The 14,424-nt window shown below is 52.7% G+C and overlaps 1 protein-coding gene across 1 annotated transcript; it reads left to right on the top strand.

The window, feature by feature from the left end:
- The first annotated feature begins 1,888 nt into the window (after nt 1-1,888).
- On the top strand, nt 1,889-14,071 carry KRT82 (keratin 82). Its single transcript, XM_050748760.1, has 9 exons — nt 1,889-2,379; nt 4,156-4,364; nt 6,685-6,745; nt 7,412-7,507; nt 7,886-8,050; nt 11,008-11,133; nt 11,784-12,004; nt 12,218-12,249; nt 12,801-14,071. Exons 1-9 carry the CDS (start codon nt 1,969-1,971, stop codon nt 13,019-13,021), a joined length of 1,542 nt encoding a protein of 513 aa, XP_050604717.1. The 5' UTR covers nt 1,889-1,968; the 3' UTR covers nt 13,022-14,071.
- Nucleotides 14,072-14,424: the final 353 nt, after the last annotated feature.

The raw sequence follows: 14,424 nt of genomic DNA, 5'->3' as shown, positions 1-14,424 counted from the left end.
TGAATCCAAGGAACCACCCTGGCCACTGCTCCTGAGCTCTGGTCCTGGGCTCAAGGAACCCAACACGCTCACTGAAGCCCTCCTCTGGCCTGGACATGGTGGGGAGACTCTGCTGCGTCCACTGCTGCAGTGACCCCTGCCCTGCGGCGCTGCCCACTGTCTCCCTCACCCGCCCTAGTGTGAGTCTGCTCTCTGGTGGGGCCTCTGAGTGTCTCCATCAACATTCACACCATCCTGGGCCCTCTCTGTGGACTCAGTCCAGGGCAGAGTGTGGCCTTCTTCCCCTGACACCCTGCAATTGAACCCCCTCACCCAACCCTCTGCCTTCCATCGTGGCCTGTGGTCTCGCCTTGCACCCCTCCCCTCTCCACTACTCTGGGGCCCACAGTCAGGACTATGAAAAAGGGGACAGGGAGTGTGAAATGTCACAGTGAGACTGAGAATTTCCGAGGCTCAAGAAACCTTTGAGTCCCAGTGTCCTAATCCACAGGTTGGAAGGTTGAGGGAGAGGGACGACAGAATGTGTTATGGGCAGCAGATTCCCAATTCCTCACCAGGACTACCCTGCTCTGGAACAGCACGGCAGGGTGAAGTCAGAAGGAACAGGATGGACTCCCAGCTGATCGGCCACAAGCTGTGTGACTTGGGGATGCTGCTCTTAACTGCTCTGCTCCCCATTTTCCTGTCTGTGGCTTAGTAACTAACTCACGGTGTGGTCAGGGAATTAAATGAGACCATGGATGTAAAGAGTACGGAGTGGTCCCAGCACATGGTAAACGCCCAATAAATGTTTATTGTTGTTATTATTATTATTATTGGCTTGATTTTGGCCTAGTAATGAGTCTCAATGTGGAAGGCAAAGGCCAGTTGGCCACGGCAAAAGTTTCACTGATGAAATTGATGGAAAGGAGGAGGAAAGAAAGTGAGGCGGGGACTTCAGACATCTCCAAAGATCTGTGTCTGTGACCTGCTGCTGGAAAGAAAGCCTGAATCCCTGAATCCCACATCCACCTGAAAATTCCCAAAGGCAACAACTCTCCCCAGAGACATTCTCAGGCCAAAGCTGGCTCTGTTGACCTCAGGGGCACTCAGGCTGGGTTGGGCAGAAGGGGAAAGGAACAGCCACATGGAAGCTGAAACCTGATGCTGAAATCATGCCTTTTGGGGACCCCAGAAGCGTTGGGGAGAGCGTCCCTTCCTCTGCCCTTCTCAAGCACCAGGCCTCTCCTCTCAAGTTCCCTACAGCCTTTGTGGACTGATGGGCCCTGTAGAGAAGTATCTATGCCTGGAGCCTGTCTACCTTCAAGACCCCCATGGGACAGTGGGTCACTGAGCTAGAGCTCAGGAGGGTTAAAGTCTGGCCTGTTGTAGGGAGGCTTCTCCCACCCCAAAAGCCTTCCTCCTGGGAACTTCCTGACTCATCTAGGAGCCCACAGAGGGCACTTGGGTTGGAAGGATCTGCAAAAAAAGACTAGATCCTTAAGCTGTATCTGTCTACCTTCAAGACCCCCATGGGACAGTGGGTCACTGAGCTAGAGCTCAGGAGGGTTAAAGTCTGGCCTGTTGTAGGGAGGCTTCTCCCACCCCAAAAGTCCTGGGAACTTCCTGACTCATCTAGTCTCTTTCCTTGAGGCTGAGCCACTGGATACATGGAACATATCTGTCTGGTTGGCCCCTTTCATCACCCCCACAATCAAGGAAGGAGGACAAATAGGATTTTTATAGGGCCCACCAGCACTGACCATTGGCCCCTTCTCTTTGCTCTTCGCTACCCTAATTATCCACCTTGCTACTTAGCACTGCCAATATCCCAAGCTCATAAACCTAGTTTAATGGTGATTTGGGGTTTGGCCCAGTTCAGCCCTTCATCCCCCTACCAGATAAAAGGGGGAAGCTGAGCCATGACTTGATCATCCTGCCCCCTGTTCTTTCCTCCAGGGCCCCATTTCTCTGCCTCTCTCTCCTGCCATGTCGTACCACTCCTTCCAGCCAGGCTCCAGGTGTGGCGGTCAGAGTTTCAGCTCATACTCGGCTGTCATGCCCCGGATGGTCACTCACTATGCAGTGAGCAAGGGGCCATGCAGGCCCGGGGGTGGTGGGGGCCTCCGAGCTCTGGGCTGCCTCGGCTCACGGAGCCTGTGCAATGTGGGCTTTGGGAGGCCCCGGGTAGCCTCCAGGTGTGGAGGTACCCTTCCTGGCTTCGGGTACCGACTGGGGGCCACCTGTGGGCCTTCTGCCTGCATCACCCCTGTCACCATCAATGAGAGCCTGCTGGTCCCACTGGCACTGGACATCGACCCCACCGTGCAGAGGGTAAAGAGGGATGAGAAGGAGCAGATCAAGTGCCTCAATAACCGCTTCGCATCTTTCATCAACAAGGTAAGGGGGCAGTGGCCCAGGGCCATGGGATGACCCACTGCAGATCTGAGGTCTGGTCTCGTTCTGGTCCAAGGGAACCAGGAGGAGGAGACTGATATTGAGGAAGCCTCAGTTTGTCCAGTGGCCTCTCTCACATTCCATGACCACCAGCCTTTGAAAGCCAGTTAGATCAGACTCCACACTAAACATTTCTGCTTCCTTGTCTTTTTAAAAATATATCCTCTTTCCCTGAATATTATCTGACAAAATCACCAATCGCCAAGGTTGCCTGAGGTCAGACTGTAAGAGGAACTTCCAAAGCAATACTGAAAGGAATGATCAGAGAGGCAGAGAAATGAATGCCCTTCCTGATGAGGCTTTAACAGTAGAACTGTCTTCTGTGTGCCTGAACTGGGTCACAACCCTTGAGCCCGAAGGTGAGGATGGGCACTGTGACCCCAGAATTTCCCATCAGTTTAAGCCTGGGATGAAAGGAAAGCGGACAGTCAGAGCTAGAGGTGCAAGGTGACGGTCACGAAAGTCTGACATCTGTCAACCCCAGAGCCACTGAAAGGCTGCTAGGAAGGCGTGCCTTCAGAAGGTGCTGAACTGGCCTGCCATCCCTCAGCAGCCCCTGGGCCCATCCCACGCCCGAGGGAGGCTGTTGGCGTCAGGATTCATTCCACAGTTTGAGCTCGTGTTTCTGGTGACCCCAAGGTTTAGGGGCAAGAGTCCTGGGCCGGAGGTCAGGAGCCCTGGCCACTGGCGTTGACTCTCCTCCTATACCCGGAATCCCTGTGCAAGCCATTCACCTCTTGGCCTCTGGACGATGCTGCCCAGTGAGGAAGGGGAGGAGTGACGGCGGGAGATTAGGGGAGGTAATATATGCCAAAGTGCTTCACAGAGGAACTTGTTTAGTCAAACTCACAGTTTTATTTCTAAAGCTTATTAAGTTCTGGCTATAAACTTATTCCAACAAATGGGCCCTGATTAGCAAAAACATCACACCACCTTCTGTTAGGCTGGGCGCCTCCTGTTGATGTAGCCACTGACCAGAAGTAAGGCAATGCTACTTCTGCAGTTTTCTTGACAGACAATGCACAATATAGAAAATTCCAGAGCAAGGACGTTCCCTTTGTCAATGTCCAGCCGGGTGGCCATGGTCAACTTACTCAACTCCTAATCTCAGTTTCTACCTCACGAAACGGGAGGAGGTGGCCAGCAGCTATCCACATTACTGTAACCTGGACTTTTTTTCAGATACAGCCATGTAGGATGCAGCACAGTAAGTGAAAAGAGCTTAGAGCTCCTTGATCTGACTTTTCCCCTGAGTTCCCTAGGCTGTCATAAAGGAAAGCCTTGATCCCCAATCTTCACATCCTCTGACATTAGTGTGAAGTTAACAGAGTCTCTTCCCATACACTGTCCCAAGTAGGAGCTTTGGGAAGCAAAGCAAGGCTTGAAGGGACAGGATGTCTCAGTCAAGGTCATGAGGATAGAGACAGGCAGGCAGGCAGTGCTGAAACAGGGATTGCCCAGGCCTCTTGGAGAAGTGCTGTCCACTACAACACACAACCTCTGAGTGGAAGGTAGGGGTCCACTAGGCTCCCCCAGGCAGGGGAGACACAGAGAAACATACCCTCAGATGCCAGTCTATGCAGAGACCCTGATTTTTGCAAATCTAGTGCAGTGGTAGCCATGTGTTGGGAGAGAGGGCACAAACTCATTCCATTGCCCTCTCTAAGCCATGGTCCCCAGGATCTCTGCTGCCTGTTGACATTCCACTCTTGGCTGCAGGTCCGTTACCTGGAGCAGAAGAACAAGCTGCTGGAGACCAAGTGGAACTTCATGCAGCAGCAGAGGTGCTGCCAGACCAACATCGAGCCCATCTTCGAGGGCTATATCAGCGCCCTTCGGCGGCAGCTGGATTGTGTGTCTGGGGACCGCGTGAGGCTAGAGTCAGAGCTCTGCAGCCTCCAGGATGCACTGGAGGGCTACAAGAAAAAGTGAGTCAGTGCTGCTTTCACCCTACTGGGGGACCTGGGGCAAGGGACAGAAACAGTCCAGGCCGGTTCCATTTATAAAATGGGGAGCCTAAACCTAGTTCATTGGGTGGCAGAACAGTTAGGTGGGATCCTGTCAGCAGGGCACCCCACTTGGCACACGGTGGGAGCTCTGAGACTGTGTATTGCAATCTCTCTCCCCACTACTCCACCTAAATAAGGCCCTCAGGAACTCTCTCTCTGTAAAACAAGCTCTCTCATGTGTGGCTTCTGGAGTTCCAGGTTTCGGCTGAAACCGCCTGTTCTGCCTTTGCAGATCCTGAACTACTTCCTGTTCCATAGACAGATCCCCAGTCCTCTTCCCTCCTGGCTTTTGTTCCTGCTGCTCCTGCTGCCTGGCACACCCCTTTCAGCATCTCTCTGCACCACGTCCAAGCTACCACAGCCCACCTTTTCTCTCACCCCCAACTCTGGCTTCCTGCAGAGCCCTTCTGCCCCTTCCCTGCATATCAGGCTCTAGCTCCTTCTGCCTCACTTCCCAGTTCTTTGTGGTTCCTGTTTTCTCTTCTGCTACACTTGCTCCCCCTGAGGACGAGCTCCAGGTCTGATTCACAACTTGGAGTAGGTGGTTGATAAGCATATGGTAATTAAGTGCTTGCAAGAGGCTGAGGCCCAGATAAATTGTCTCACCAAGTCCTGGGCCCAGTGCCCCATGGGAGTCCAGTGCCCCATGAGAATCCAGTGCCTCGTGACAGTCCAGTGTCCTATGGGAGTGCATGTTAGAGGCAGGCGAGTTGAAACAGGTGTCTTTTTATTGAGGAGAAACACGGCAAATATACTGAGAGCAACAGGTCATAAGGGTTTGGGTCAGTGGAGTGGAACCACATTGGGGACACTCACTGCAGGTGTCAACCACATGCCTACTCAATGCCAGACACTGTGCTAGAAAGTGTGGGTGCTATGGAAAGAAAAAAGGCTAGCTCTTTCCCAGTCCAGTGTGCACAGACCACCTGCACCTACACACAAACAGAGAAGAAGCGGGAGAAATCCCAAGAAAGGGAGGAAACAGGAGTCCAGGAAGCCTTCCTGGAGGAGGTGCCATTTGCTCTGGCCCTTGGAGGATAATGGCTCATTCCAATGGCATTATCCTCCATTTTGGAAATGGGGAAAGGACAGGAATGGGTGACAAGGAAGAGGCAGGGCGTGCCAAGTGAAGGGGGCAACTCTAGCAGACTGTGACAGGTGAGATGCAGTGAGGCTGTGGGAGGGGTGGAGGCCAGCCTCTCAGCAGAAGCAATGCCTTTCTTGAGGAGTGAGTAGCAAGGTGAGATTAAGAGACAGGATTTGCAGCTCAAGATGAGAACTTTGACTTTTAAACATGAGACAATCGGAGAAGGATGAGATCAAACTGGTATTTTAAGAATAATAGCAAACACTTTCACAGTACAGAGCCTGTGCCAGGCACTGTCCTAGTGCTCTTCAGGTATTAATGCATATGACATGTTAGCCCACAACAGCCCTGTGAGGCAAAACATAGTGTTATCTATGGATGATGAAGCTGTGCATGATGAGGCAGAAAGGCCAAGTCACTTACCCAACTTGCCTACAGCTTGCATAGGACAGAGCCAGGATTCAAACCCAGGGGACTAGGCTCCAGAGTCCAGGGCCAGTGCTGCAGCAGTTCTGCTGGGAAAAAAAGAGAGATGGGCATGATGAAGCAGAGAAGCTTTTAATGGATTGATGCTGCTCATCAAACTGAACCCCCTGACCAATTCCCTCTGCCTTAGGAGAATGGTGAGTGGGCTGAGGAGCCCCAAGGAGCTTGAGGAAATAGCGTGGCTGTCTCTGTGGGTCTGGTAAAATGGATAATTGCTACCTCTGCAAATGGACCACAGGTAGAGGCCAGGCTCTGAACCCTCCCAACGAGGAGGATGCACGGGTCAGCTGGGAATTCCAGTGACTCAGAAAAAACAGCCAGGCCAGCAGCACAGCCTTCTTCCACCTTCCCAGGGGAGGCCACTAGGTGAAGTGAACCTCCTCGGCAGCAAGGTAGAATGAAGGTAGCTTTAAGGAGGACTTCCCAGAGGACTCATCGCGGGAACAGGCTCCTGAGGAACGGGGAGAAGAGTAAGCTTGAAAAGTGGCTACTCACCCATCTCAAGTGGGTGGAGGAGCTAGAGGTGCCAAGACAGGGCTGGACCTGGGCACTCCCCAGGGCATTCAGTCAGTGACAGGCAGAGTCGCCCCCAAAGGCCTAATGCCAAGATCTCTTCCAAAATCCACAAGCCCGACTAAAGCATTTTTTTCCTGCCCTTTCCATCAGATATGAAGAAGAGCTCTCCCTGCGTCCCTGTGTCGAGAATGAGTTTGTTGCCTTGAAGAAGGTGAGGATGATGCTCAGACAGGCAGAGCCCCTGAGCTGGACTGCCTTGCCCCAGGCCACCTAGCCCTGAACTGAGTCCAAACGTGTCTGCAGCCCACCCACCCTGAAAAAGGGTTTCTCGCCCCTCGGACTCCTGTGCCAGCCCCACTAACCCTGAGAATGAGGAAGGCCAGCCTCCTCTCCCCCGACCTTGTCCCCTTGCAAAAGGCCAGCCATTGGCCTGGCCTCCACTTCCCGACTCATACAGGCCCAAGCTGGGTTAAAGTCATGTCTACCCCTGCCCGAGCAGCTGGAGACGGGATAGACGCCAATGCCAAATCAAAACAAAAGCTCAAAAGCTGTGCTGCAAGCCCCCAAACATGACAACAATCGCTATGGTTCCTCAGACAGATAGCCAGGTATTTCCAGGCCCAGACTCTGCAAAGCGGGCTCTGAAGGGCTGTTGCCAAGGCTCATTTAAGCCCCACTCCCTTCAGGTCCTTTCCCATCAGGAAGCCAGGCCTGGGGTCCCGGGACTAGGGACCCCTTTTTCCCACCTTGGCTCCATCACCCCTTCACTGCCCGTGGGGGGTCTGTGAGGAAAGGTGAGCCCCACACCTTCCCCCTGCCACCAGCTCGCCTGTAAGGTGGCCCAGCCAGGCCACATTCTGTCCCTGCTCTGCTGCAGGATGTGGACACAGCCTTCCTGATGAAGGCTGACCTGGAGACCAACGCAGAGGCACTCGTGCAGGAGATCGACTTCCTGAAAGGCCTGTATGAGGAGGTACCCACAGCCCTGCCCTTGGGTGGTTAGTCTGGGCTGGAGCCAAGGGAGCGAGAGGGCAGCAGAGTGGCCGCCCGGTGGGTACATTTCAGGGCAAGCATGAGAAGAGGTCCACACTGGAGAGACGGTTCTCAGGCAGTGAGAATCACAGAAGTTGGATCATCCAGGCCATGGCTCACAGGCCCCTCTGGGAAAGTCTCCACCAAGCTCTGGGCAACCAGAGGGTGGGGACAAGGAGTCAGTTGGTGACTGAAGCCCAGAACAGCCATAGCAGAGTTCTATGCACTCTGCTCTGGGAAGGTCAGAACTGGTTCTCCCCTTCTTCTGCCCCTGGAAGCTCAGAGAGTTCACTCCTTCTCACCTGGGCCCTCCCCACAGGAGATCTGCCTGCTCCAGTCTCAGATCTCTGAGACCTCGGTCATTGTGAAGATGGACAACAGCCGGGAGCTGGACGTGGACGGCATCGTTGCTGAGATCAAGGCCCAGTATGACGACATTGCCAGCCGCAGCAAAGCCGAAGCAGAGGCCTGGTACCAGTGCCGGGTGAGGCCCAGGGGGTGGGGGCAGGGAGACTGGAGAGGTGACAAAGAGACAGGAGAGGGGAGGACCCCCAGACTCCTTCCCCACAGAAGTGGGTGAGGAGTTAATGAGAGCCGCGCCATGCCACAGACACAGAGAATCCCATAAAGCCCAGCTGCTTTGTTTCTGCAAGGCCCCAGGCCATATCCCTGCAGAGCACATGGGAGGGACACCTCCTTCCCCGAACAACCCAGGCCTGTCATCAGGGTGCCAGGGCGCCTGGCTGTTTGTACCTGAAGACTCACCGGAAGTGCTCCTGTAGGCAGCATTCAATAAATACTAATTGGTGGTGATGGCAAAGAGGGCTCTAAGCTTCGAGGCGTGGGAGGAGGCTGGTGGCATGGGGTGGCTACTAATGGTAGAGCAGAAACAGTGATTAAGATGGCCTCAGACTTAATAACTAGGGGCTTGCTTGGAGGGCAGGGGGGCCCTAAGGGTAATTAGATTTAACAAATATCATCGGCTCACCCTCTCTTGCCCTGCCTATGGAAGGCACCAAGCATGCAAGCACTCATTGGCCCACTCATTCAACACTGTGTGTTCAGCATCCACCACGTGCCAAGCACAGTTCTAGAAGCTGGAGACACAGCAGGGAACAGAATAGACACTAGTCCTTGCCTTCATGTCGCTTTCATTCCAGAGACAAGTTGGGGGCCAGGGTGGGGTTGAAGGGCCAGGGGGATGGATGATGAACAAGGCACATAAGTGCAGTGGATGTTTGTTAGATGGTGATACCAAGTGCTAGGAAGAAAATAAACCAGGGGAAGGGTAGGGAGGGTGGCCAGCAGAGATGCGCTTCCCAAACCAAAACACCAGCTAGCAGGAAGTGATTGCAAAGGTGGAGCAGCAGGTAAAGGGAGTTTGATGACAGAGGGAACAAATTGTGTCTGCAAAGGCAAAGGTGTTGTCATTTGATCTAATCTTGAAGGACAAATAAGATTCAATGGGCAGATGGGGGGAGGGTGTGCCAGGCTGAGCAGCGGGTGCTAGGACACAGCAGCAGAAAGCGAGGGGCCTGGAGTGCCATGTGCTGTGGAGACCGGGCTAGAGGGGTGTCTTGAGGCCAGGTCACAGTATACCTGCAGGGCTGTGCTAAGTCGTTTGGTTTTGTTTTGAAGGCAGCGGGTGCCACTACCCAGGGAGTGCCCAAAGTGATGCTCTACCTATTTTCTGGAGCTCCATGGTGGTTGGAAGTATGAAACCTTGACCTGGAGTCAGCTCCTGGTGAACCCGTCTGTGGCCCACCCACGGCCAGGTTTCACTCTGGCTGGCCCGTCCTCTGGTTGCCCCTGGCAACCACCATCAGCTAGGTTGGGTTCAGGATTACAATCACCTCATTTTCCCATCCTGCTAAGTCAGAATTGTAGAGACAATTCTATTAGTTAAGGACTGCATTTGGCTACCAGGATCAGAAATTCTTAAAAAAAAAAAAAAGTAGTTAAAATTGAATTTTTACTTTTTTCTCAAGTAGCTTGAAGTACAAAATAGACTGCTCAGGATGACACAGAGGTTCTGTGACATCATCAGGGACCCAGGATCCTTCTAGCTCACCATTCTGCCATCTGTAATACATGCTTCATCCTCTTGGTGGCCTCACGTTCCAAGACAGCTGCAGCACCTCCAGTCTTACATGCTTATGCCAGGCAGCAAGGAGAACAGAGGGGAAAAAAACCAACTGGGTCATTCCCTCCTTTAGAGAGCTTACCCAGAAGCCCTGCCCAGCCATGGCCATAGATCTCATTGATTGGAAAGCTGAGAAATATTCTCTTATCTGGGCTCATGGTTACCCTAAATAAAAGCAGGGTTCTCTTTGGTTCTGGGTTTTTGTTGTTGTTGTTGTTTGGTTTTTGTTTGTTGTTGTTGTTTTTGTTTTTTGAGATGGAGTCTTGCTCTATTGCCCAGGCTGGAGTGCAGTGAGTGGTGCAATCTTGCACCACTGCAACCTCTGCCTCCCAGGTTCAAGTGATCCTCCCGCCTCAGCCTCCCAAGTAGCTGGGATTACAAGCATGCACCACCATGCCCAACTAATTTGTGTATTTTTAGTAGCGAAGGAGTTTCACCATGTTGGCCAGGTTGGCCAGGCTGGTCTTGAACTCTTGACCTCAAATGATCTGCCTGCCTCGGCCTCCCAAAATGCTGGCATTACAGGTGCCAGTCACTGTGCCCAGCCAGGGGTTCTGTTTTAAGAAGAGAAGAATGGATATTTATTGGGCAACTGCAGACTTTCCTACTGTAACCAAATAACAAAAGAGCCAATGAGTGTGATTATGTGCTTATCTCTCGTTTTGCATTTTCTATATAATATGCTCCCACCCACTATCAGAAAAATCTAAAATCAGCTAATTTTTTAAAATTTACAAATGTAATCTGTGCACACTATTCAGAAATTGGATTCAGAGTGCAAAGGTTTTTATAAAAAAGTGTTACCTCAAGGTAGGACATAAATTGCATTTTTTTAAATTGTTTTTAGAGAAAACATACAAATGTTTTCATCCTGATGGGCAGACCCATCTCGCTGGGCAGTCCTTGGTCTGTTAGGCAACCCAGGCTGAGCACAGAAACCCCTTCCAAGATCCAGAGGCATATCTAAAAGGGAGAGAGCCCTCGGGCGAACTTGGGCTCTGGGACAGAGAAAAGGACCAGACACAGAACAGCTAAACAGAGGAGGGGATCTCAGAGGCTGGAGAATAATCTAACAAGCCTGGAACTGGGGATGGGGTGAGATGGGAATCAGGAGCAGCCCACATAAAGGACCCCAAAATTGCCAAGAAGTGGAAGAAGGTAAAGGAGCAGAACCAGTATGAGAACCAGAGAGCACCTGAACTAGGAAGTCATGGGAGAAAAGACTGGGAACAGTGAGAAAGGAGGCTAGGAGATGCCACCTTGCCGTGCCTGCGGCTCTGACTTCTCTGTCCTGGCAGTATGAGGAGCTAAGAGTCACAGCTGGGAACCACTGTGACAACCTCCGCAACCGTAAGAACGAGATCCTGGAAATGAACAAGCTGATCCAGCGGCTGCAGCAAGAAATCGAGAATGTCAAAGCCCAGGTGAGGCCAGGGAGGACCTCCTCGCTGCGAGAGGCATCCTAGGCTGACTGCCAGTCTGTGCCGTGCAGGGCGGGTTCAGTCCCTGCTGTGAGTGCTGTTGAAGAGGGAATAAACTTGTGCTGCCTTGCTCAAGCAGAAGCAAGCCCTTTCCACAAAAGGGCTGACCCACAGCAGGATGAGCAGCCACAGGAAATAGTCAGGTCCCCAACAGAAACGAGGTGACCAACGTCAAAGATGAAAAGCAAGGATGGTTCACTAGGTGCAAGGATAGAAAAGATGTTCTCCATGGTCCCTTCAGACCCAAAGACTGTGATTCTGTGATCCTGAAATTCAAGATGACTCTGAATTGTTCATAAAATCAGACCCACTCCATTCTCCTGGGGTAGGGAAGACCAGCTAGGCATTTAAAACCTATTAGCCCCACAGAAATTCTCAGCATACTTAAGAGGAAAATCCCAGCTCTCTTGGAGGTATTTTAGACAGAAAACCCATCCCAGTTCCCTGGAGGAACCAGATGTCACAATCCTAGGAGGAAGCTTGCAGCAAATGTAAGCCTGGCACGTAGCCACCCCCATGTTCTCTCTGCTCTTCTGCAAGTCTGGCTTGGGGCTCCAGGGCCCCCAGTGATGTTTTCTGTGCCCCTCCCACAGCGCTGCAAACTTGAGGGTGCCATAACCGAGGCAGAGCAGCAGGGCGAGGCGGCTCTCAATGATGCCAAGTGCAAGCTGGCAGGGCTGGAGGAGGCTCTGCAGAAGGCCAAGCAGGACATGGCCTGCCTGCTCAAGGAGTACCAGGAGGTGATGAACTCCAAGCTGGGCCTGGACATTGAGATCGCCACCTACAGGCGCCTGCTGGAGGGCGAGGAGCACAGGTGAGCTCCTCTGGGAGGGGTCAAAGATGGGCACCAGGTGTGACCATCACCCAGCCCTCTGGCGGCGGCTGCTAGTATCTCTCACCCCGTCCCCCACCCCGGTCATTGAAAACCCACAGCAGCACATGGCCCACAGTAAGGGCAAGAGCGGGGAGATGCTGCATTTACCTGCATCTGTTTGATGTAGTTACCTGTCTTTTTTCACATCCCCAGGCTGTGCGAAGGCATCGGGCCCGTGAATATCTGTAAGTAGATGAGCCGTGCCCCACTGGCTCTGGGGTCTTGGGGATTGATCACTCCAATACAGGCAGTCCACACCACCCCTTCCCAGACCCCTACCCCAAAGGAAGAGCTCTGTCTGCCGTGAGCTCCCAGGCTGATGGAAAGGGCTATCCAAATATTTTGGGAGTCAGACTAGGAGCAGATTTGCAACAGCATGGTCCAAGTGCTTCGGGGCCCAGAAGCCACAAAGAACCACCCTGACAAGAGGATGCTCTTCTAGAAGAAGAGGATTTGAAGCAAGCTCAGGAAGGAGGGACCAGTAGAAACTGAGAAAGGGTGAAGCTGAATCTGGCCTGGCCTGGCCCAGGCTCTAGGGAAAGGAGAGAGGTGCATGGGGACCTTGCAAGTACTTTGTGTGACTAGGGTGGGAGACACAGAAGCTGGAGGCTGGAATGGGGTGTCCATAGAGGTGAGTGGCAGCAGGTGGGAAGAACGGCCTGGCTGAGGGGTTTCAGGGCAGTACACTGAGAGCCACACCGTGTGGGGCCCTGAGCATCCCTTCCTGTTCCCACAGCGGTGAGCAGCTCCAAAGGCGCCATCCTGTACGAGCCATGTGGGGTCAGCACACCTGTCCTCAGCACTGGTGTCCTCAGGAGTAGTGGGGGCTGCAGCATCGTGGGCACTGGTGAACTGTATGTCCCCTGCGAGCCCCAGGGGCTACTGAGCTGTGGGAGCGGGCGTAACTCCAGCACGAAACTAGGGGCTGGGGGTAGCTCCTCCAGTCACAAGTGTTAGCACAGTCCCAGACATCCAGGAGACAGGGCCTCAGCCCCATGGCCCTGGATGTCACACTCCCATCAGAGCTAAAGACAAGGATGTTCCAAAACCCCACCTCCCTGTATTGACTCCACATTCCCCTCCAGTGTTCCCTCCTTGGGAACTGAGCTGCCCCTCGGACCCCTCCTTTGCCTCATAAGTCACCTTCCACTCAGCTGTGTGCAGACCCTCAGCTAGGCCGGGATGGTGGGGAGGGACAGCAGAGAAAGAGAATGCGTTGCTCCTAACCCCAGAATGACAATAACCCCCAGAAGGTCAAATGGACACACCACAGTTCTGCTCTGTGGATCATCCCATGGAAGTTTCCTCACAAAGCCAGCTCCTCTCCCACCACAGGCTCCACACTGCCCTTACTTCAGGCTTTCATGCCCCTAAGAAGAGTGAATTTCCTTTAACACCACCTGAAACATGCACCACTGCAAATATCAAAAGGAGACACCCCCAAATCCCACTCTGAATTTCAAAGTTAAGAGCCACGATTTCAGGATCTGTCAGGACCTGCCAATGTCCTCTCAGCACAGAGAATCAAGCGGTGGCCTTTGGGCAGTAGATTTACTGTCTCAGGTATGTTGAACTCAAACTATGAGAGTAAATCTTTCTCCTGAGCTCACATTGGCAGGTGATGTCAGGCAAATGCCTAGAACAAAGGGCAAAAGGATATGGAATGTTTACTGGACAGATGGAAAACCAAAAACAGATATCATTTGCTCAATGGAATCAGTCCCGCCGCCACCCAACCCCTTCTGTACATAGCCGCCCCTTCCTGTTCCCCCTCCCTTTAGCTCCTCTTGCTTTAGGTCTGATATGACAGTGATGTGGGGCTGCCCCAGCTGACTTGGAGGCCCTGGGCTCAGGAGCTCATAGACAGAGGAGTTGTGGGCTGACTCCACCTCCCAGAAGTCCCTCTTGCCAAGCCCTGTCCCACTGGGGCTCCAGGGCCTCTGCCCTGAGCGTCTGGGCTTCTGTTCAAAATAAACCTACTCTGTTCATGGATTACAGAAATCAGGATTATTTACTCTGCTCTGTGGAAAGTGTGATAAGGCTGAGGGGGAACTGGTGAGCAGCTTTTGGGGACTGGAGGTTTGGGAACAGAAATGAAGAATATTACACAAACAGAAAAATTACATGTAAATAATTTACAAATGGCCTGTGGAAGAAATAGGGCTCCATACAAATCATACACAAAACTGGCACATCACACCCCAATGGTTCGCAAGTCACTTGCCATGTTAAAAACCACGAGCCCGTTGCACACAGGCCTCCTCACTCCATGGTGCCCTATACACACCCTAGAGAAAATCCATGGAGTCCTCTATCATGTCTAGACTTAGCAGCTCCCAGGCCCTGGGTTCTGTCCCTAT

Source organism: Macaca thibetana, chromosome 11 (assembly GCF_024542745.1).
Source record: "Macaca thibetana thibetana isolate TM-01 chromosome 11, ASM2454274v1, whole genome shotgun sequence".
Taxonomy (NCBI): domain Eukaryota; kingdom Metazoa; phylum Chordata; class Mammalia; order Primates; family Cercopithecidae; genus Macaca; species Macaca thibetana.
Note: the sequence above shows the minus strand (reverse complement) of the source record. Positions and strands in the feature narration are given on the sequence as shown.

What these genes read in the sequence shown, in the direction of transcription:
- KRT82 (XM_050748760.1), top strand. Translation starts at nt 1,969, where the DNA reads ATGTCGTACCACTCCTTCCAGCCAGGCTCCAGGTGTGGCGGTCAGAGT. An exon ending in TCGCATCTTTCATCAACAAG is followed by an intron (nt 2,380 to 4,155) that starts GTAAGGGGGCAG and finishes TCTTGGCTGCAG; the next exon opens with GTCCGTTACCTGGAGCAGAA. An exon ending in CTGGAGGGCGAGGAGCACAG is followed by an intron (nt 12,005 to 12,217) that starts GTGAGCTCCTCT and finishes TCACATCCCCAG; the next exon opens with GCTGTGCGAAGGCATCGGGC.